The sequence below is a fragment of the Polyodon spathula genome, chromosome 14 (assembly GCF_017654505.1).
Source record: "Polyodon spathula isolate WHYD16114869_AA chromosome 14, ASM1765450v1, whole genome shotgun sequence".
NCBI classification, from domain to species: Eukaryota; Metazoa; Chordata; class Actinopteri; order Acipenseriformes; family Polyodontidae; genus Polyodon; species Polyodon spathula.
The window spans coordinates 13191203-13206643 of record NC_054547.1 but is presented as its reverse complement, the minus strand read 5'-3'; the positions used below and the strand labels follow the sequence as shown (position 1 = coordinate 13206643).

The window sequence follows — 15441 nt, the reverse complement described above, 5'->3', positions numbered from 1 at the left end:
AGAATATGTGTTTGCAAATAATCAGGATAATGTGATTGTTATGATCTACATAATCACCACACATTTTTACCATTTTAATGGTTAAGTTTGCACCATCAATATCAAGAAACCTGCATGGTTCGAGAATTATTTAGTTGAAGCTTTTAAACATCAACGCATTATTTGCTTTTTGCTCTTAATTGTGTTAACGTTAATGTTTTGTGAACATAGCACTACTCAACCTAATTCCAAGCTATTAAACTGCAACTGTTTATTTCAACCTTGATATTGTTTAGATATATGTATTGTTTTGTGTGTGTGTGTGTGTGTGTGTGTGTGTATATATATATATATATATATATATATATATATATATATATATATATATATATATATATATATATATATATATATATATATATATATATATATATATATATATATATATATATATATATATATATATATATATATATATATATATATATATATATATATATATATATTATATATATATACATGTTGGCATATATTATATACATATATTATATATGTTACAACTGATTTAAATTTTGCGTTAAAAGAAAACATGTGGCATAGTAGCACAATGTTGACAAATGTACTGTATATGTATGTAAAACAATTTTAATGCAACTGAAATACAGTAAATTAAATGTCCATACGTTGTGTCGTGTTTGCATCAATAATGATGCTGACCATAATTAGAAAAACATCAGCCAAAGATAAATTTGCTTAAGTGCAATTGTGGTCAAATCTCCAGTTCTTATGTGTGGTACCAAAATGTGCTTACTTTTCCTTTTTCAAAACACTGGGACAACACTTTAAATTAAGCCACTTGCACTTACATATATAATTAAAATGTTATTTTAATATCTACATTTCCCCCTTTTTTTTACCAAACATTTGTAAATCAAATTGCAGATCACATAAAAAAAACGCAATGCAAATTACTTAAAACACAATTTCAATCTTATCAAATCCCCCAAAACAAAGTTTTCTAAGCTTTTTAAAAATTATTATTATAACAGATACTGAAATCTAGACTTCAAATACAGAGCTGTGAATTGTAATGCCCCATAATAAAGATTCATTGATTGTTAAATATCTGTAAAATTAATAAAACATGATTTGACCTGGTATCTGTACCACATCAGTTATATTAAAATTACTTAAGCCTCAAACATTTTCATATTTTAATTCATATCTTAGAGCTAAACCTATGAATTAAACACATACTGTACATCAAAGAGTATTTTATTAACTATGTTCAGAGTTGGATATGTTTTGAATTGGCGTGGCTGTATCAAGTCCAAGTAGAGTTCCCAAATAAGACTGCTCCCGAGGACCTAACATCTGGTCAGGCCTAACTGGGTGAACAATGTTTGTGGGTTGGGGAGTAAGTGTATACTTCTCCAAAAAGACAAGGTCTGTGGCTGGCTGGTATTCGGTTTGCTGTGTCTGTGGCTGGGGAAGAGAAGTGGTGTGTCTTACAAGATCAGCTTGAGCAGAAACATCAGGTATCTGAACAGGTACCAGTGTCACAGGAACACAGACCTCCGAGGGAACACTTTGCAGAATCGTCTTTGGTTCTGGCTGGTATACCTTGGGCTGCTCCATGTACTGTTTTGCTTCTGTGTGATAAGCTTTATCATCATACGGCATTGGCAAAGAAACTATTTTCTCTTCCGAGGGCTCTGATGCTGACTGTTCTGCAGCCTTAGTTCCGTGTACATGATCAATGTGATATTTCAATTTGTCTTTCCTTTTAAAGGTTGCATTGCAATGTGGGCAGTTAAATGGACGGGCATCTGAGTGAATCACCATGTGTTTGGTTAACGTCTTCTTGATTCTGAAAGTTTGGTTACAGATCTGGCACTTGTAAGGTTTCTCTCCTGTAAAACACAATTGTTTATTCTTATTATTTTTAAGATTACCAGAAAACACCACATTTAGACATTTGTATACTACAAAATCGTTTTTTGATGTGACGTTGTAAATATGCTATAAGTTATACCTGAATGTGTCCTAAAATGCATTTCCAAGCTTGATTTCCCTTTAAATTCTTTCTTACATACTTCACATTGGTGTAAGGCTGCTTTGTACCTAAAAAAAGTAAACATCAGTTAATAAGGCTTATATCTTAATCTACATTTTTCAAATAAACAGTTCTTTCAATAAAAATAGCTAATATGAAGCTACAGTTGTCTTTATTTCTATAACATATAATACATTCAATCAAAATGTGTCTGCCCATTTCAATTTAAAATACTCATTCTGAATATCACAAATAAAAACACAAAACTGTACTCCAAATTTTAACGTTAATTAAATAACTCCAAGCAGCAGTTGAACAGTAGCAGACACTCAGCAGGGTGGTGTCCAAAGGGTGTGTCACCACAGGTAGTTTGAATGAAGTGAGTCACAGGGCTACTTCCAGTGTTTTACTCCAAGTTAGTTCATGTTAGCATTGATGTCAACTGAAAATAGGTGACTTGCAGATCTAGAAAGCAAGAGTTTTAAAGAAAAGACTTTACACATACAAGTTAATTATGTGTAGTTTATCAGAAGCACACTCACTTCTGCCAAACCTTTTCCCCTAGATGGACACTTCTGTAATGAACTGTCAGGTGATCTCTACGACCAAAACACTTTCCACATTCTTCACACTGATGAGCCTTTTCTCCTGGGGAAAATAAATCAATCACAAGATTGTTACAGTGCCAAAGTTCTTGAACTTACTGAAGCATATATTCCCGTACATTGTTATTATTTATTTATTTATTTATTTCTCTATTATACGGTTGATAAGCCCATATTACTGTGTTGGTAACAGTTGTGTACCTGAGTGTATTTTTCTGTGTTTTGTCAGGTGATCATGACGAATAAAAGTCTTCCCGCATTCATCACATTCATAACGCTTGTCATCATGATGGACTCTGAGATGAAGCCTGTGTAGAAACACATTTGTTTGATTTAATAATTCTCTTTTCTGTTTTCTACTCTACATGAACCAATGATGTCAAACAATTGTCTTGTGCAAGAGGACATCTGTTTTACATCTCCTGCTACAAACCCTACTTTCCTTGTAGCGCAGCGAAAGTTAACCATTTACTAGAATTTAAATAAATACATTAATCGCACAATATTTGTGTTACCTGTATGAGCTACCATGCCGAAAACTCTGCCCACATATACTGCAGAGATGAGGTTTTTCTCCACTGTGTATCCTCAAATGTTCCTTTAATGTTGTCCTGTATTAAAACAAAATATTAAGGTATGATTTAAGATTACAAAAGTAAATTCCATGATAAAGATTAAAATTAAACACACCGTGTAACAATTTTTGTTCCTGGGTAGTAAGTGTTATTTCCTAATTGCTTATGCCTCAAAAGTATAGAAAATGGCTATTATTCCCCACAAACTTTGATTTTGTGACCAGGACAGTGATATTTTGAAATTTACCTATTTTCCAGAACATTCCAGATAGATTCAGTGCTGAGTAAACTTGGAGTAACTTCTTGAACTTTTCAGTAATATAAATAGTAGTATAAATACAGGGGCCTTAAGCCCACCAGTTCAGTTTAGTTCCAGCTGCCTAAGTGGATACATATCTGCATTCTTCTGAGATGGCATCAAGAGGTTGCAATGGTGGCATTCCTGATGGGTCTCCAAGGCGGTTTTACCAAGTTTCCCTGCTATCTTTGCCTTTGGAACAGCAGGGACACCAAGGCGCACTACCACAGGCGGGACTGGCCACAGCGGACCGAGTTCTCTGTGGGGAGGAACAACGTCAAGTGGGAGCCACTGGTGGACCCCCGGAAGGTTCTGATGCCACCACTGCACATCAAATTGGGCCTTATGAAACAATTTGTAAGAGCTGTAAATAAGGAGTCAGCAGCCTTCAAGTACCTTCAAGACTTCTTCCCTAAGCTGTCTGAGGCAAAGGTCAAAGCCGTGTCTTCGTCGGACCACAGATAAAGAAGATCCTGGAGTGCAATGAATTCCCCAAGAAGTTCGCTAGTAAGGAGAAAGCGGCTTGGAACATCTTTGTCGCAGTGGTTCGGGGCTTCCTGGGCAATCACAAGGTCGAAAACTATGTGGAGCTGGTTGAGACTCTGGTGAAGAACTACGGCACAATGGGCTGTAGGATGTCCCTCAATGTCCATATCCTTGATGCTCATCTTGATAAATTCAAGGAGAACATGGGAGTGTACTCAGAGGAGCAAGGAGAGCGCTTCCACCAGGTTATACTGGACTTTGAACGCCGCTACCAAGGACAGTATAACGAGAACATGATGGGAGACTACATTTGGGGGCTGATTCGTGAAAGTGATTTACAGTATAATCGTAAATCTCGAAAAACTACTCACTTCTAAATCTTTTGTTGTCATTTTTGTATTACTTTAGTATAAATACATGTTAATTTGGATTTTCTGACTTTATGTGACCGAAAAGACACAAATTCGCCAGTTTTCTCATTGGAAATAGGTAAATTTCAAAATATCACTATCCTGGTCACAAAAGCAAAGTTTGTGGGGAATAATAGCCATTTTCTATACTTTTGAGGCATAAGCAATTAGGAAATAACACTTACTACCCAGGAACAAAAATTGTGTTACATAGTGACATCATTATTGCCTAAACACACACACACACATATATTATATATATATATATATATATATATATATATATATATATATATATATATATATATATAAATGTAAAACTTAACTTACATCATCTTAACTGCATGAATATTCAACCAGTTAGTAGTTACCAAATAAAAAAAACTTTTTGTTTTAAAAAAAAACAGAATGACAATTTGACTTTTACCTTTCTCTTACAGATTTCCCACAGATAAAACAGGTCCATTTCCTCTTTCCTCCATGAGTACACTCAATGTGCCGCTTTCTATTTCCTGTGTCGTTAAACTGTCGACCACAAATGTCACATGGGAAAGGACCTGAATTACAGTTATAACAACATTTTAGGTTTTAGACCATAGCATTAGTAAAGTAGAATGTTTTAAATGTCTATTGTTAATATTATTTCTTTAACTTATTAAGCAATTGCATTTGTAGAACACTGCAGGGCTCCAGACAAACTTTTTGCCCAAGTAGCCAAGGCTCTTAGGCCAAAAATGTCGGGTGCCAAATCCAATTGTTGGGTACCACCTTAAGAGCAATTTGGTTGCTCCCATATTCAATTGCTTAAAATGCAAGAAAAAAATCAAAAATGATAGAAAAAAAAACATAATGCCTGTACTCACTTACTTGCTGCCTGATTGTTCATCTATGCTGCCTGACACTGACTTGCTCTGCCTTCCCTGTTCTCCATGTGATCTGTTCTGCCAGTACACCTGTCCTCACATGCTGCTCTTGCAACTGTTCTTGCTGCAGTTCTGGCTTTTTGTAATGTCTATTAACTCCATCCTCTGAACTAATTGGAATGTGGTCTAAACTGTGAACTATATAAAACTATCAAATCTTTCTCATGTTGCAGAATCTGAGTCAGTGTCAGCAACAGTTAAAAGGTCTGCATCACTTTGCCAGGATGTGTAATTTGGTCTTTGTCTCCTTTTACCTGAGGAAAGCAAGCCTTTAACACAAGGCTCTGGGTCAACAATTTAAAGGGAAGTTCCCTCTGCACTGATTCTCATAATATATTCAACAGTTGCCACATTAAGTAAGTTGCATAGCTTGGATTTAATTGTTTTGTACAGACAATCACATTGGGCAACTGATATCGGCAGCAGAAGCACAAGATTTCCACTAAATATAGATTTTTTTTTAAATCTGTGCAAAAGGGTTCTTTTGTTAGCATCACCTCCCATACACCGATGTAGGATGTACCCATAAACTGACCTTTGACCTTTGTTTTAAGCATTCTCAATTCCATTTTAGTCACAGTCTGGAGCTCTGTACTGTATATCTTTCTGTGAATACAATTCAGATGCCATGCTGGCCAGTAATACATAGCACCTTATGAGTCATGATCTACCAGTAAACTTCACAATTGCTGTCATATCCAGTTTTTAAATGCCCCAGTCTACCAGAACATTCTGAATGTAAGGTAAATGACTAATGGAGGGTAGATTGAGTGATACTTGTGTAATTTTAAAAGTTTGAGAAATAAAGAGAAAATAAAATACAGTGAACTCCAAAAGAATTTGGACAGTGACACATTTTTTTTTGTTATGTCTCTGTATTCCAGCACTTTGGATCTGAAATGATGCAATGACTACGGGGTTAAAGTGCAGACTGTCAGCTTTAATTTGAGGGTATTTTCACCCATATCAGATTAACCGTGTAGAAATTACAGCACGTTTTGTACATAGGCCCCCCATTTTAGGGCACCCAAATTATTTGGACAGTTAACATTATGTACAACAAAAGTAGTCATGTTTTCGCATATCCTTTGCACACAATGATTGCAAGAAGTCTGCGACCCATAGACATTACCAGACGCTGGGTATCTTCCCTGGTGATGCTCTGCCAGGCCTGTACTGCAGCCATCTTCAGTTCTTGCTTGTTTTGGGGGCTTTTTGCCTTCAGTCTTGTCTTCAGCATGTGAAATGCATGCTCAATTAGATTCAGATCGGGTGATTAACTTGGCCAGTCAAGAATTTTCCACTTTTTGGCCCTGAAAAACTCTTTGGTTGCTATGGCAGTGTGTTTGGGGTCATTGTCCTGCTGCATGATGAAGCGCCGTCCAATGAGTTTGGAGGCATTTGGTTGTATCTGAGCAGACAAGATGTTTCTGTACACTGCGGAATTCATCCTGCTGCTGCCGTCAGCAGTCTCATCATCAATGAAGACATGTGAGCTAGTTCCAGCATGCAGCCATACATGCCCAAGCCATAACACTACCTCCACCATGTTTCACAGATAAGGTGGTATACTTTGGATCATGGCAGTTCCTTTTTTTCTCCACTTTCCCTCTGGTACAGGTTAATCTTCGTCTCATCTGTCCATAACACTTTGTACCAGAACTCTGCAGTCTCTTTTAGGTACTTTTTAGCAAACTGTAACCTGGCTGTTCTGTTCTGGCTGGTGTACTCTTCTGCATATGGTAGTCTTTGACACATCTACGCCTACCTCCTGGAGAGTGTTCCTGATCTGTTGGACTGTTGTTAGGGTTTTTTCCTTCAGCACTGAAAGTATTCTTCAGTCATCCACTATAGTGGTCTTCCTTGGTCTACCAGGTCGTTTGCCATTGCTGAGCTCACCAGTGCTTGCTTTCTTCTTAATGATGCACCAAACAGTTGATTTTGGCACGCTTAATGTTTTAGCTATGTCTCTGATCGATTTATCTGATTTTTCTGCTTCATGATGGCCAGCTTTACTTGCACTGACACTTCTTTGGTCCTTATGTTGTCAGACACCAGCAACAGACTCCAAAGGCAAAGCCAAGAATCAAGACATTGACAGCTCTCTTGTGCATGCACTAACGATGCAAACAAACGCACCTGCCTAATAAGAAACAGATGTGAAACCAATTGTCCAAATACTTTTGGTACCCTAAAATGGGGGGACTATGTACAAAACGTGCTGTAATTTCTAAACAGTTCATCCGATATGGATGAGAATACCCTCAAATTAAAGCTGACAGTCTGCACTTTAACCCCACAGTCACTGTATCATTTCAAATCCAAAGTGCTGGAATACAACAAAAAACAACAAAAAATGTATCACTGTCCAAATACTTTTGGAGTTCACTGTAGATACTACTGTGGCCCTCCACAATGTTTTAGCAAGACAGGCTTATGGAAACCTTCCTCACATAAACACTGGCTGTGAATAACCAATTCCATTACAGAGCAAAGTGCCAGTGCAAGCTTGCCTTGGCATTCTTTCCAGAAGGAAACCAAGCAAAGATAACCTTGCCAATCTAATACCTCAGCACTCTCATCCCAAAGGATTACTACAGAAATCCATGTTTTAAATTTCATGCTCTTCTCTTGCCGTTTTACATTGTATAAAGGGTATGAAGAGGATTACTAGTTTTCTGTACCTAGATGAAACTTCTCTTGATGCTTCAGTCTTGCGAATCTGGATTTAAAGTGCTCTTCACAGTATACACATTTAAAGGGTCTGTCTTGTGTGTGAAGAATCATGTGCTCTTCCAGGTGTGGTCGACGGGTAAAGGATTTGTTGCAGATCTAAATAAAATAAATAAATACATTTTTTAAAAAGTTATGTTTTGAGAAATAGCTGAAATACTACTCTTTCTATACCTTGTTAAAAAATGTTGTTTGGTTGTATATGCAGAGGTATAGGGGTCACATATGTTCCACTGAATATTGTAGAAATGTGTGAGTATTGTATACTTAAAAGATTTAAATGTCTTGGATGTTATTAACAGTTCTTATTTAATGCAGATTTAAAACACTGAATTTGGGTATTAGAAACAAACGTAAAAATGAAGACGTACATCACACTTCCACCCTTCACTCTTTTTCTTCTTAATTGAAAGGAATTCTTGTAGATTATCAGGATGGAACCTAGAAAATAAATTTAAAAATATGAACCCTAATATTGGTTTATAGTGATGTGCAACATGCGACCATTTATTAATAGCCACGGTATTAAAGAAATGTTTTCATTTCTGTGTAATTCAGAAAAAGACTGCTGTGCAAACAGTCTGCTACCTACCTCTTCACATGCTTTGTTAGAGTTTTTTTGCTGGCATGTAGCTTATTGCAATATGGGCATTTGTGTTCCTTCTTGTGGAATGCAGTCTCGTTGTTGTGCTTTTTCCTGTGAACCGTGAGGTTTGATTTAGTGGAGTAGCGCTGCTGGCAAACGTCACATTGAAAAGGTTTCTCTCCTGTGTGAACACGTGTGTGACTTTCATACTTTCCTAGAAAATAGAAATGCATTGATGAGATGCAAAAGAGGAAAGTACACAAGAAACACAGATACAGTGAGTTGCTCTTTTAAAGATTATTTAAAAGGGAGTAATGAAATGTACCTCCATAAAATATATGGTTTTACAAGGAAGAGTTGTTGAGTATTACAGGTTAAAACTTAAGCTTTGTTCTTACCTGCCCGATCAAATGTTTTATCACACTTAGGACATTTAAGTGTTTTCTTGTTTGCACTCTGGATTATGACAGGAGCTAGTCCTTCAGGGAAGCTCTGATTGGTTCCTTCAGTATATGTGTTCCGATTGTCCTCGTCATTGTCACTCTCCTGTTCAGCTTCGGTTTCATCCGATGTTGCTTCGTTTTGGTCCTCCTCCTGCTCTTCATGTTCACTCTGATAGTTTTCCATTTCAGTAATGTCCGGTCTCTCATCACTAAGCATTTTGTCTGAACTGCTGTCATCAGACAGGCCTGTACTTTCATTATCACTATTGTTGCCGAATTTTACCGGGCACTTGCGAGTGCGTGCAGACCTTCTTGTGATATGCTCTGTCTTGTCCAAATTTCTGGAAATGTCTTCTGATTCTTCTACTGACTGTGCGCTGTGAGATTTAACCAGATGGTTTTGTAAGGATTTTCTGTAACAGAAGCTTCGGCTACAAAGGGTACATTGGTTGCTTCCAGACAGCTTATCACTGAGCTCAGGTGTTTGTGCCAGTTCATTGAATGATATTTCTTCTGTGACCTCTTCTTCATTGACAGAGGCTGATGAATATTCCTCACTGGTTAACAGCTTCACTGCATCAGTCATATCTAAAAACTTGGCTGCTTCCACGAGAGAAGGGATCTCACTTTCATAGATCAGGAATTCTGAGGTATATAAGAATTCCAGTAGGTGATGAAACACAGAGTCTGTAACATGGTCCAAGGTAACATGTTTTAAGTTTGGGTTTTTGGTCAAATGAGCTTGAAAATAACTACTGCCAAAAGCAGCCACCACCTTATGTGCACTGTATTGTTTTCCATCTGCAACAATAACTAGATCACAAAAGGATGATGACTTCATTCTATCATCATTCAAGAATGTAAGCAAGTTCCTGTTGTACTGTTTAAAACACAAATGCTTTCTTTTCTCTGATGATAGTTCTTGGAGGGGACATGGATGTTCCTGATGTGCTTTGGTGTCCACTGAGATAACATTGTCGAATGTTTGCAAGTCAGAAGGTGTACCTTTGTCAATATTGACAAGGACAGTCCCCTTCTGTTTAGTATTCCTTTTCATTGTCAATTAAGTCTGGCAAAAATGGCTTGATGGGTAGCTTGCTTTTCCTAACAAATCCTTCAGAATAAAAGCATTTTGATCATGCCTGCTTAATAACCTGCAAAACAAATGGTGAAAAAAAATCACATTTGAATAAACTTAATTTATGGTGTACGTGATTTCTGTAATTCTACTTTTTGATGAATACAGAATGTGAGTTCTCCTCTAAAATCCCCCTCAAGTGCAAACAATTTCTTTACATATTTTTATTTGTGCTATTTTAAACAATTCTGGTCATAATCTGTTAGCAAAACAAATACAAACACAAGACACCAGAACAATTGTTGCTTCACAATGTTTTTCTTGTGTTATAAGCTTCTAAATCACAATAGAAGACAGAACAGTAGGGTATGAAAGGAGTAACAGGGACATGACCAAAAAAAAAAAAAAAGGTATGTTACAGTGGTTGATTTATGGATAATGCAATTGACCTATACAACTCTCCAGGCTTAAGCGTAAGCAAATCACATTATTTATCTGTTTTTTTGTTTGTTTTATACAAAATCTCATGTTAACATGGTAAAATGAGGGGTACTATCTGTACTGTCAGTTGCACTTTAAATGAGCATTTCTGTCTGATGTTGGTACTTTACTGGGTTTCCATAGTCAGTAAATCTGATTATATATACATATATTATATATATATATATATATATATATATATATATATATATATATATATATATATATATATACACCACACACATATATACACACACACACACACACATATATATATATTTTAATTAACATTATCTCTAGTCCCTCATCCCTACGTATATTTGGGGTGAGGGACTACAGATATCATATTTGAAAGGTTAAAAGCTTTTAATCAGACAATTTGTCTTTAGCATGACAAAGCTAAATTTCCAGCAGACTTGGGAACAGTGATCTGTCAGATTGCACCATGCTGTTCATAGCATGTAGAAAGATAGAATCGTGTTGCCACTAGAAATTAAAAAGCCACCATTGCATAGCAAGGTATAATGGCTTCTACCAAAAAGAACTGTAGGCTTCAAATATGTATTCCGTGAAGGACATAAGTCAACTTCCAATGTAACTTTTTTCATCTCTCTCCCTTCATTACCACTCTAATTATACATTTAAATAATAATAATAAATAATAATAATAAATAATAATAATAATAATAATAATACTACATTGGATACAATTAATGCAGGGCCTACACAAGCACAAGGTAGTATAATGATATTAACAAAATTGTCAAAACAACGAAAACAAAATCTCTCCAAGTTAGAGGATAAAATGCCACGACTAGTAGGCGTGTTACTGAAGGCTCAGTAATACGAAAAAAAAAAGTTAAATTGCCGTTTGCAACCTAAATTGTATAATTGTATGTAATCAGTTTAATTCCGGTTCACTGCAGTTTGTTTTGTTTTTTTTGTTGTTGTTGTTGTTAAGCTGTCATTTAAGATTGACAGCTATCGATTGTGCGCTACGCATTTATTTAAAAACCTCTGTAAATAGACCGTATGTGGTACAAGTGCAGACAGTAAGTCTCGAATTCTTGAGCCGTGGAACCCCTAACCCCACGGTCCCCCGTAAAGGGAGATCACTGACAAACGACAACATTCACTACAACAAACAAACGTGCTTATTTATTTATTTTTAAATCAAAATGAAATTTTTTTCCTACCGTAACAACTAAACTTCTCTAAGAAATAAAACATCCAATGTTAAATACCCAGTCGATAAATGTAAATGTGTATTTTTGATCAAAGCAAAGACGACCCCACCTTCCTATTTTCTCAAAGCCATTACTACATCCTAACAAACTGCAATTCTATTGGCTGACACCATGAAATGACAATTCTTTAAATAACCGTTTTTTTATGGTATTTCCTAGATGCGTTTTGTTCAACGTGACTGCCTTTACTTTCCATCACATATTTATACATGTCATATTTAGCTTTTCTTCTAGCTTTTTTGCAAGCAAATTTGGTGTATGTAGTTTATTAATACATTGAAAACTACATACCCACAATTCTTTGCAACGGTTTTGTTACGGTGGCGTTTTAGTCACGCAGATTCTTGCAGATCTGTGCAGTTCTGTCTAGAAAACAAATTCACATGGTCGAAATTAGGGTTATTAGGCTAGAGATGTCACAAAATGTGCAAACGAAATAAATAATAATGGTTAATTGTATCTCCTGATAAAAATATAATACAATGTCCCAACTCTTTAGTTGACGTCATTAGACAGTCCGCAGCCGAAGCCAGCTGACGCATATTCACTAAGACGCTGGGTCTCGTATGCAAACACAAGCTGCGGAAAGTGGCTGCTCTCTGTTTGACGTCATGTTGCTGCTAGTAACGCCTTCTCCAAACCTTTGGTTAAACTTACTCGCCTATTTACACTGGTTGCATAATTAATGAATTGTTCTATTCGTTTGATGTATATAATTACATTGAATTATTTAATTGATCACATCACATATGGGGAATGCATTCATTTGCAGTCCTTTATAATTTGTCAACGTCCTATAGTTAGTTTCTGTAATATAATATTGGAAGGCAGTTTGATGTAATTGCTGGACATTAACTTTATTGTAACAGTATACATTACTTATCATGACTTAGTACATTATGCTTAATTTACTAATTACTCTTTTATATCGATTAATTGTTGTATTTATGTGAGTAACACTTTTAAACGTGTCTTTAATTCATGATGAATTACGTATGAACTAATTTATCAGCATGATAAAATATGAATTCATGATGAATACACTTCTAATTCTAATAATGCAATTCCGTGTCTGTGTAATTCATCATGACATCAGAACAGACACTTATTTTACAGTGTTACCATGTATTTAATATAGCGTTGATAAGACTGTTCACCCTTATTTGCATAAAGATAACATTCGTTTGCCTCCACTAACAAGGGGACAGCAGCAGTTTTAGTAGCTATTTGAATTATGATTGGCGGGTCACTCGTGATCTCGCATCGTCTCTGGTTCACAGACTAAGCATCCTCCCGCTGCTACTTTCAAAGCTGCACTGGGCTGTACTGGATCTTCACAGATTTTTGAAGGTACAGCTTCGTGACGTCACGTAACATCCCTCTTAGAACGGGATTCTGTGCAGAACTGCAGACATTTGTTCTACAAGAACGTATCCATAGGTGGCGCGTATAAGAGGTTTGGGGAAACTAAGGCCACCCAAAATAAATTATCCAAACCATCACAATACATTATTCTGACCAATACAAAAAATATTTGTGAGTGATTTTTTTTTTTCCCGCTAGCGCGCAAAACAGGTATAACAAAGTTCTTGTTTTTCTACTGTGCAACAGCCAGACCGCTAAGGCAGCTGGGATATCACAATCAACACTAGTGAAGATACAGGATTTAGGTGCATTTCAGTGTCATTGGAGGGGACAATGCTTGACTGGTTTAACGTCAGTCAGTCCGACCCCCGTCCCCCCGTCCCCCAGATCTGAGCCCCACATACCGCTGCAGGAGGCAGCCGACGAAAATTTAGATTCTGCTGCCTGGAACATTGTCTTCACAATTTCTACATTTATTCGAATTGATGTTATCAATACAAACAGCTTGATCGAAATCTCATTTTACAGACCTTGTGGAAAAAACATTTCGAAGCACACTGTCTGTTTTAACGCACCACCATTTTGTAAGAATTTGATGACTGGATGTGACGCTCGTCAGAATACTTGCGACTGTTTCAACAAATGCCATCTTTCAGAACAGTTTGTGGTGCTAGATTCAGAATGCTTCTGAAGTTTTTTCTTCAGATTTTTCCAGTCATTCACTCCATCTTTAATGAAAGCGGGGTATTTTGAACTTCTGAAAAAGTGTCTGCAAGGAAAGCAGAAAACCGCAAATATACCTTAAGAAATACGTTGAATGCCCCTTCATTATAAGTACGATATTAAGTGTGTGTTTAGAAGCTTAATAGTCCGTATTAATAATTGATATAAATTGGTGTGAAGTGATGGAAATGGTGTTCAAATTGAGGACTGCTGAGCACGTTAACGGATTTAAATGTTAAAAAAAAAAAAAAAACTGCACCTTGTTATCCATAAAGTTTTTCTAATTTTCTTAAATTGGCATAACATGTTTTAAAATACAAGGTACTGCTATGTTAAACTTTATTTATTTGGCCACCTTATGTTGGAAAAAAACAACAAAACAATGTCAAATATATATAAGTTTCGTAGGGACATACATCGTGTGGGTTCACCAGTTTGTCCAAACAATTTAATAATATTTAAGAGTTTTCTGCGTCCTCAGGAGAATGAATCCTCAAAATAATTTAAATAAAAATTAATTTATTAATTAAAATAATCCACATCTTGTGTGTGTGTGTGTGTGTGTGTGTGTGTGTATCTTACTGTACATCGTTGGTTTCAATAAATGCAGGGGGAAAAGTGGAATACTACTGGCCTCCCCAAACGAAACTCATTGAACGCACCCGCTGTATTATGGCTACACATTTTTACGAACTCGTTTATTTTTATTTATGTTTTCAGTGTTTGTGCTGAAAATCTGAAACCAGCGCACTGTTTTTTTCCGGACTGTTGCAAAATGATGAGCTGTTTCTATTAAGATCAGCCAATTGCGTGTACTTGATACCTGAATTGTTTTACTTAACCTATTTACTTACTGTGCTTAGAACCACTGATTTTGTAATGTTGTCAGTGGCATTTCCCCTTCCTACCACAATATGGCGCTGTATGTATATTTCTTTATCATAGGAATTAACATTGCCTTGATCTAGAAACACCTTGAAAAGGAAAATAATCAGAAAATCACAGATACCATAACAAAGGTGTTACAATATTCTGTCAATACACAACAAAATAATAATGTTAAAGCAAGGTTATCATAACCCAAACCTTCACAAGTGCATTGAATGGAAATACTTCAAGCAGTTGATTTACTTGGATTCATATAATGCCATATAGCCTAAGTTCACCTAATGTGTCTTTCCCACTCTAATTCACAGTGCTTTCAAAGCATTATCATATACAGACTGGAGGTGAGATGATCGCATTGTTAATTCCAGTTCAGATCACACAAAAAGGAAAACGAAAGCATGTTATAACTTGAGCTGGCTGAGTGCCGGTTTCTATGGTTACCATGTAGAATCCTGAACTGAAATATTTGTATTGTTTCAGATTAACAATCACAGCTACTGTAAGCTGTACAGCACTTCTGATTTCACACAGTTTACATTTGAATTTCTTTCGTGATGCCAAACTAC

General features: G+C 36.2%; 1 protein-coding gene across 2 annotated transcripts; it reads right to left on the bottom strand.

Moving 5' to 3' along the window:
• Nucleotides 1-848: 848 nt before the first annotated feature.
• Nucleotides 849-11988, bottom strand: LOC121327342 (zinc finger and BTB domain-containing protein 41-like). Of its 2 annotated transcripts, none has more exons than XM_041271301.1 (11): nucleotides 11949-11988; nucleotides 9050-10248; nucleotides 8658-8865; nucleotides 8437-8506; nucleotides 8017-8164; nucleotides 4837-4966; nucleotides 3156-3251; nucleotides 2842-2948; nucleotides 2578-2683; nucleotides 2015-2103; nucleotides 849-1892 (listed from the first exon to the last, which is right to left on the bottom strand). In XM_041271301.1, exons 2-11 carry the CDS (start codon nucleotides 10149-10151, stop codon nucleotides 1258-1260), a joined length of 2691 nt encoding a protein of 896 aa, XP_041127235.1. In that variant the 5' UTR covers nucleotides 10152-10248; nucleotides 11949-11988; the 3' UTR covers nucleotides 849-1257. The 2 variants fall into 2 exon arrangements, with proteins under 2 accessions (XP_041127235.1, XP_041127234.1); XM_041271300.1 differs by having other exon boundaries at nucleotides 11849-11976.
• Nucleotides 11989-15441: the final 3453 nt, after the last annotated feature.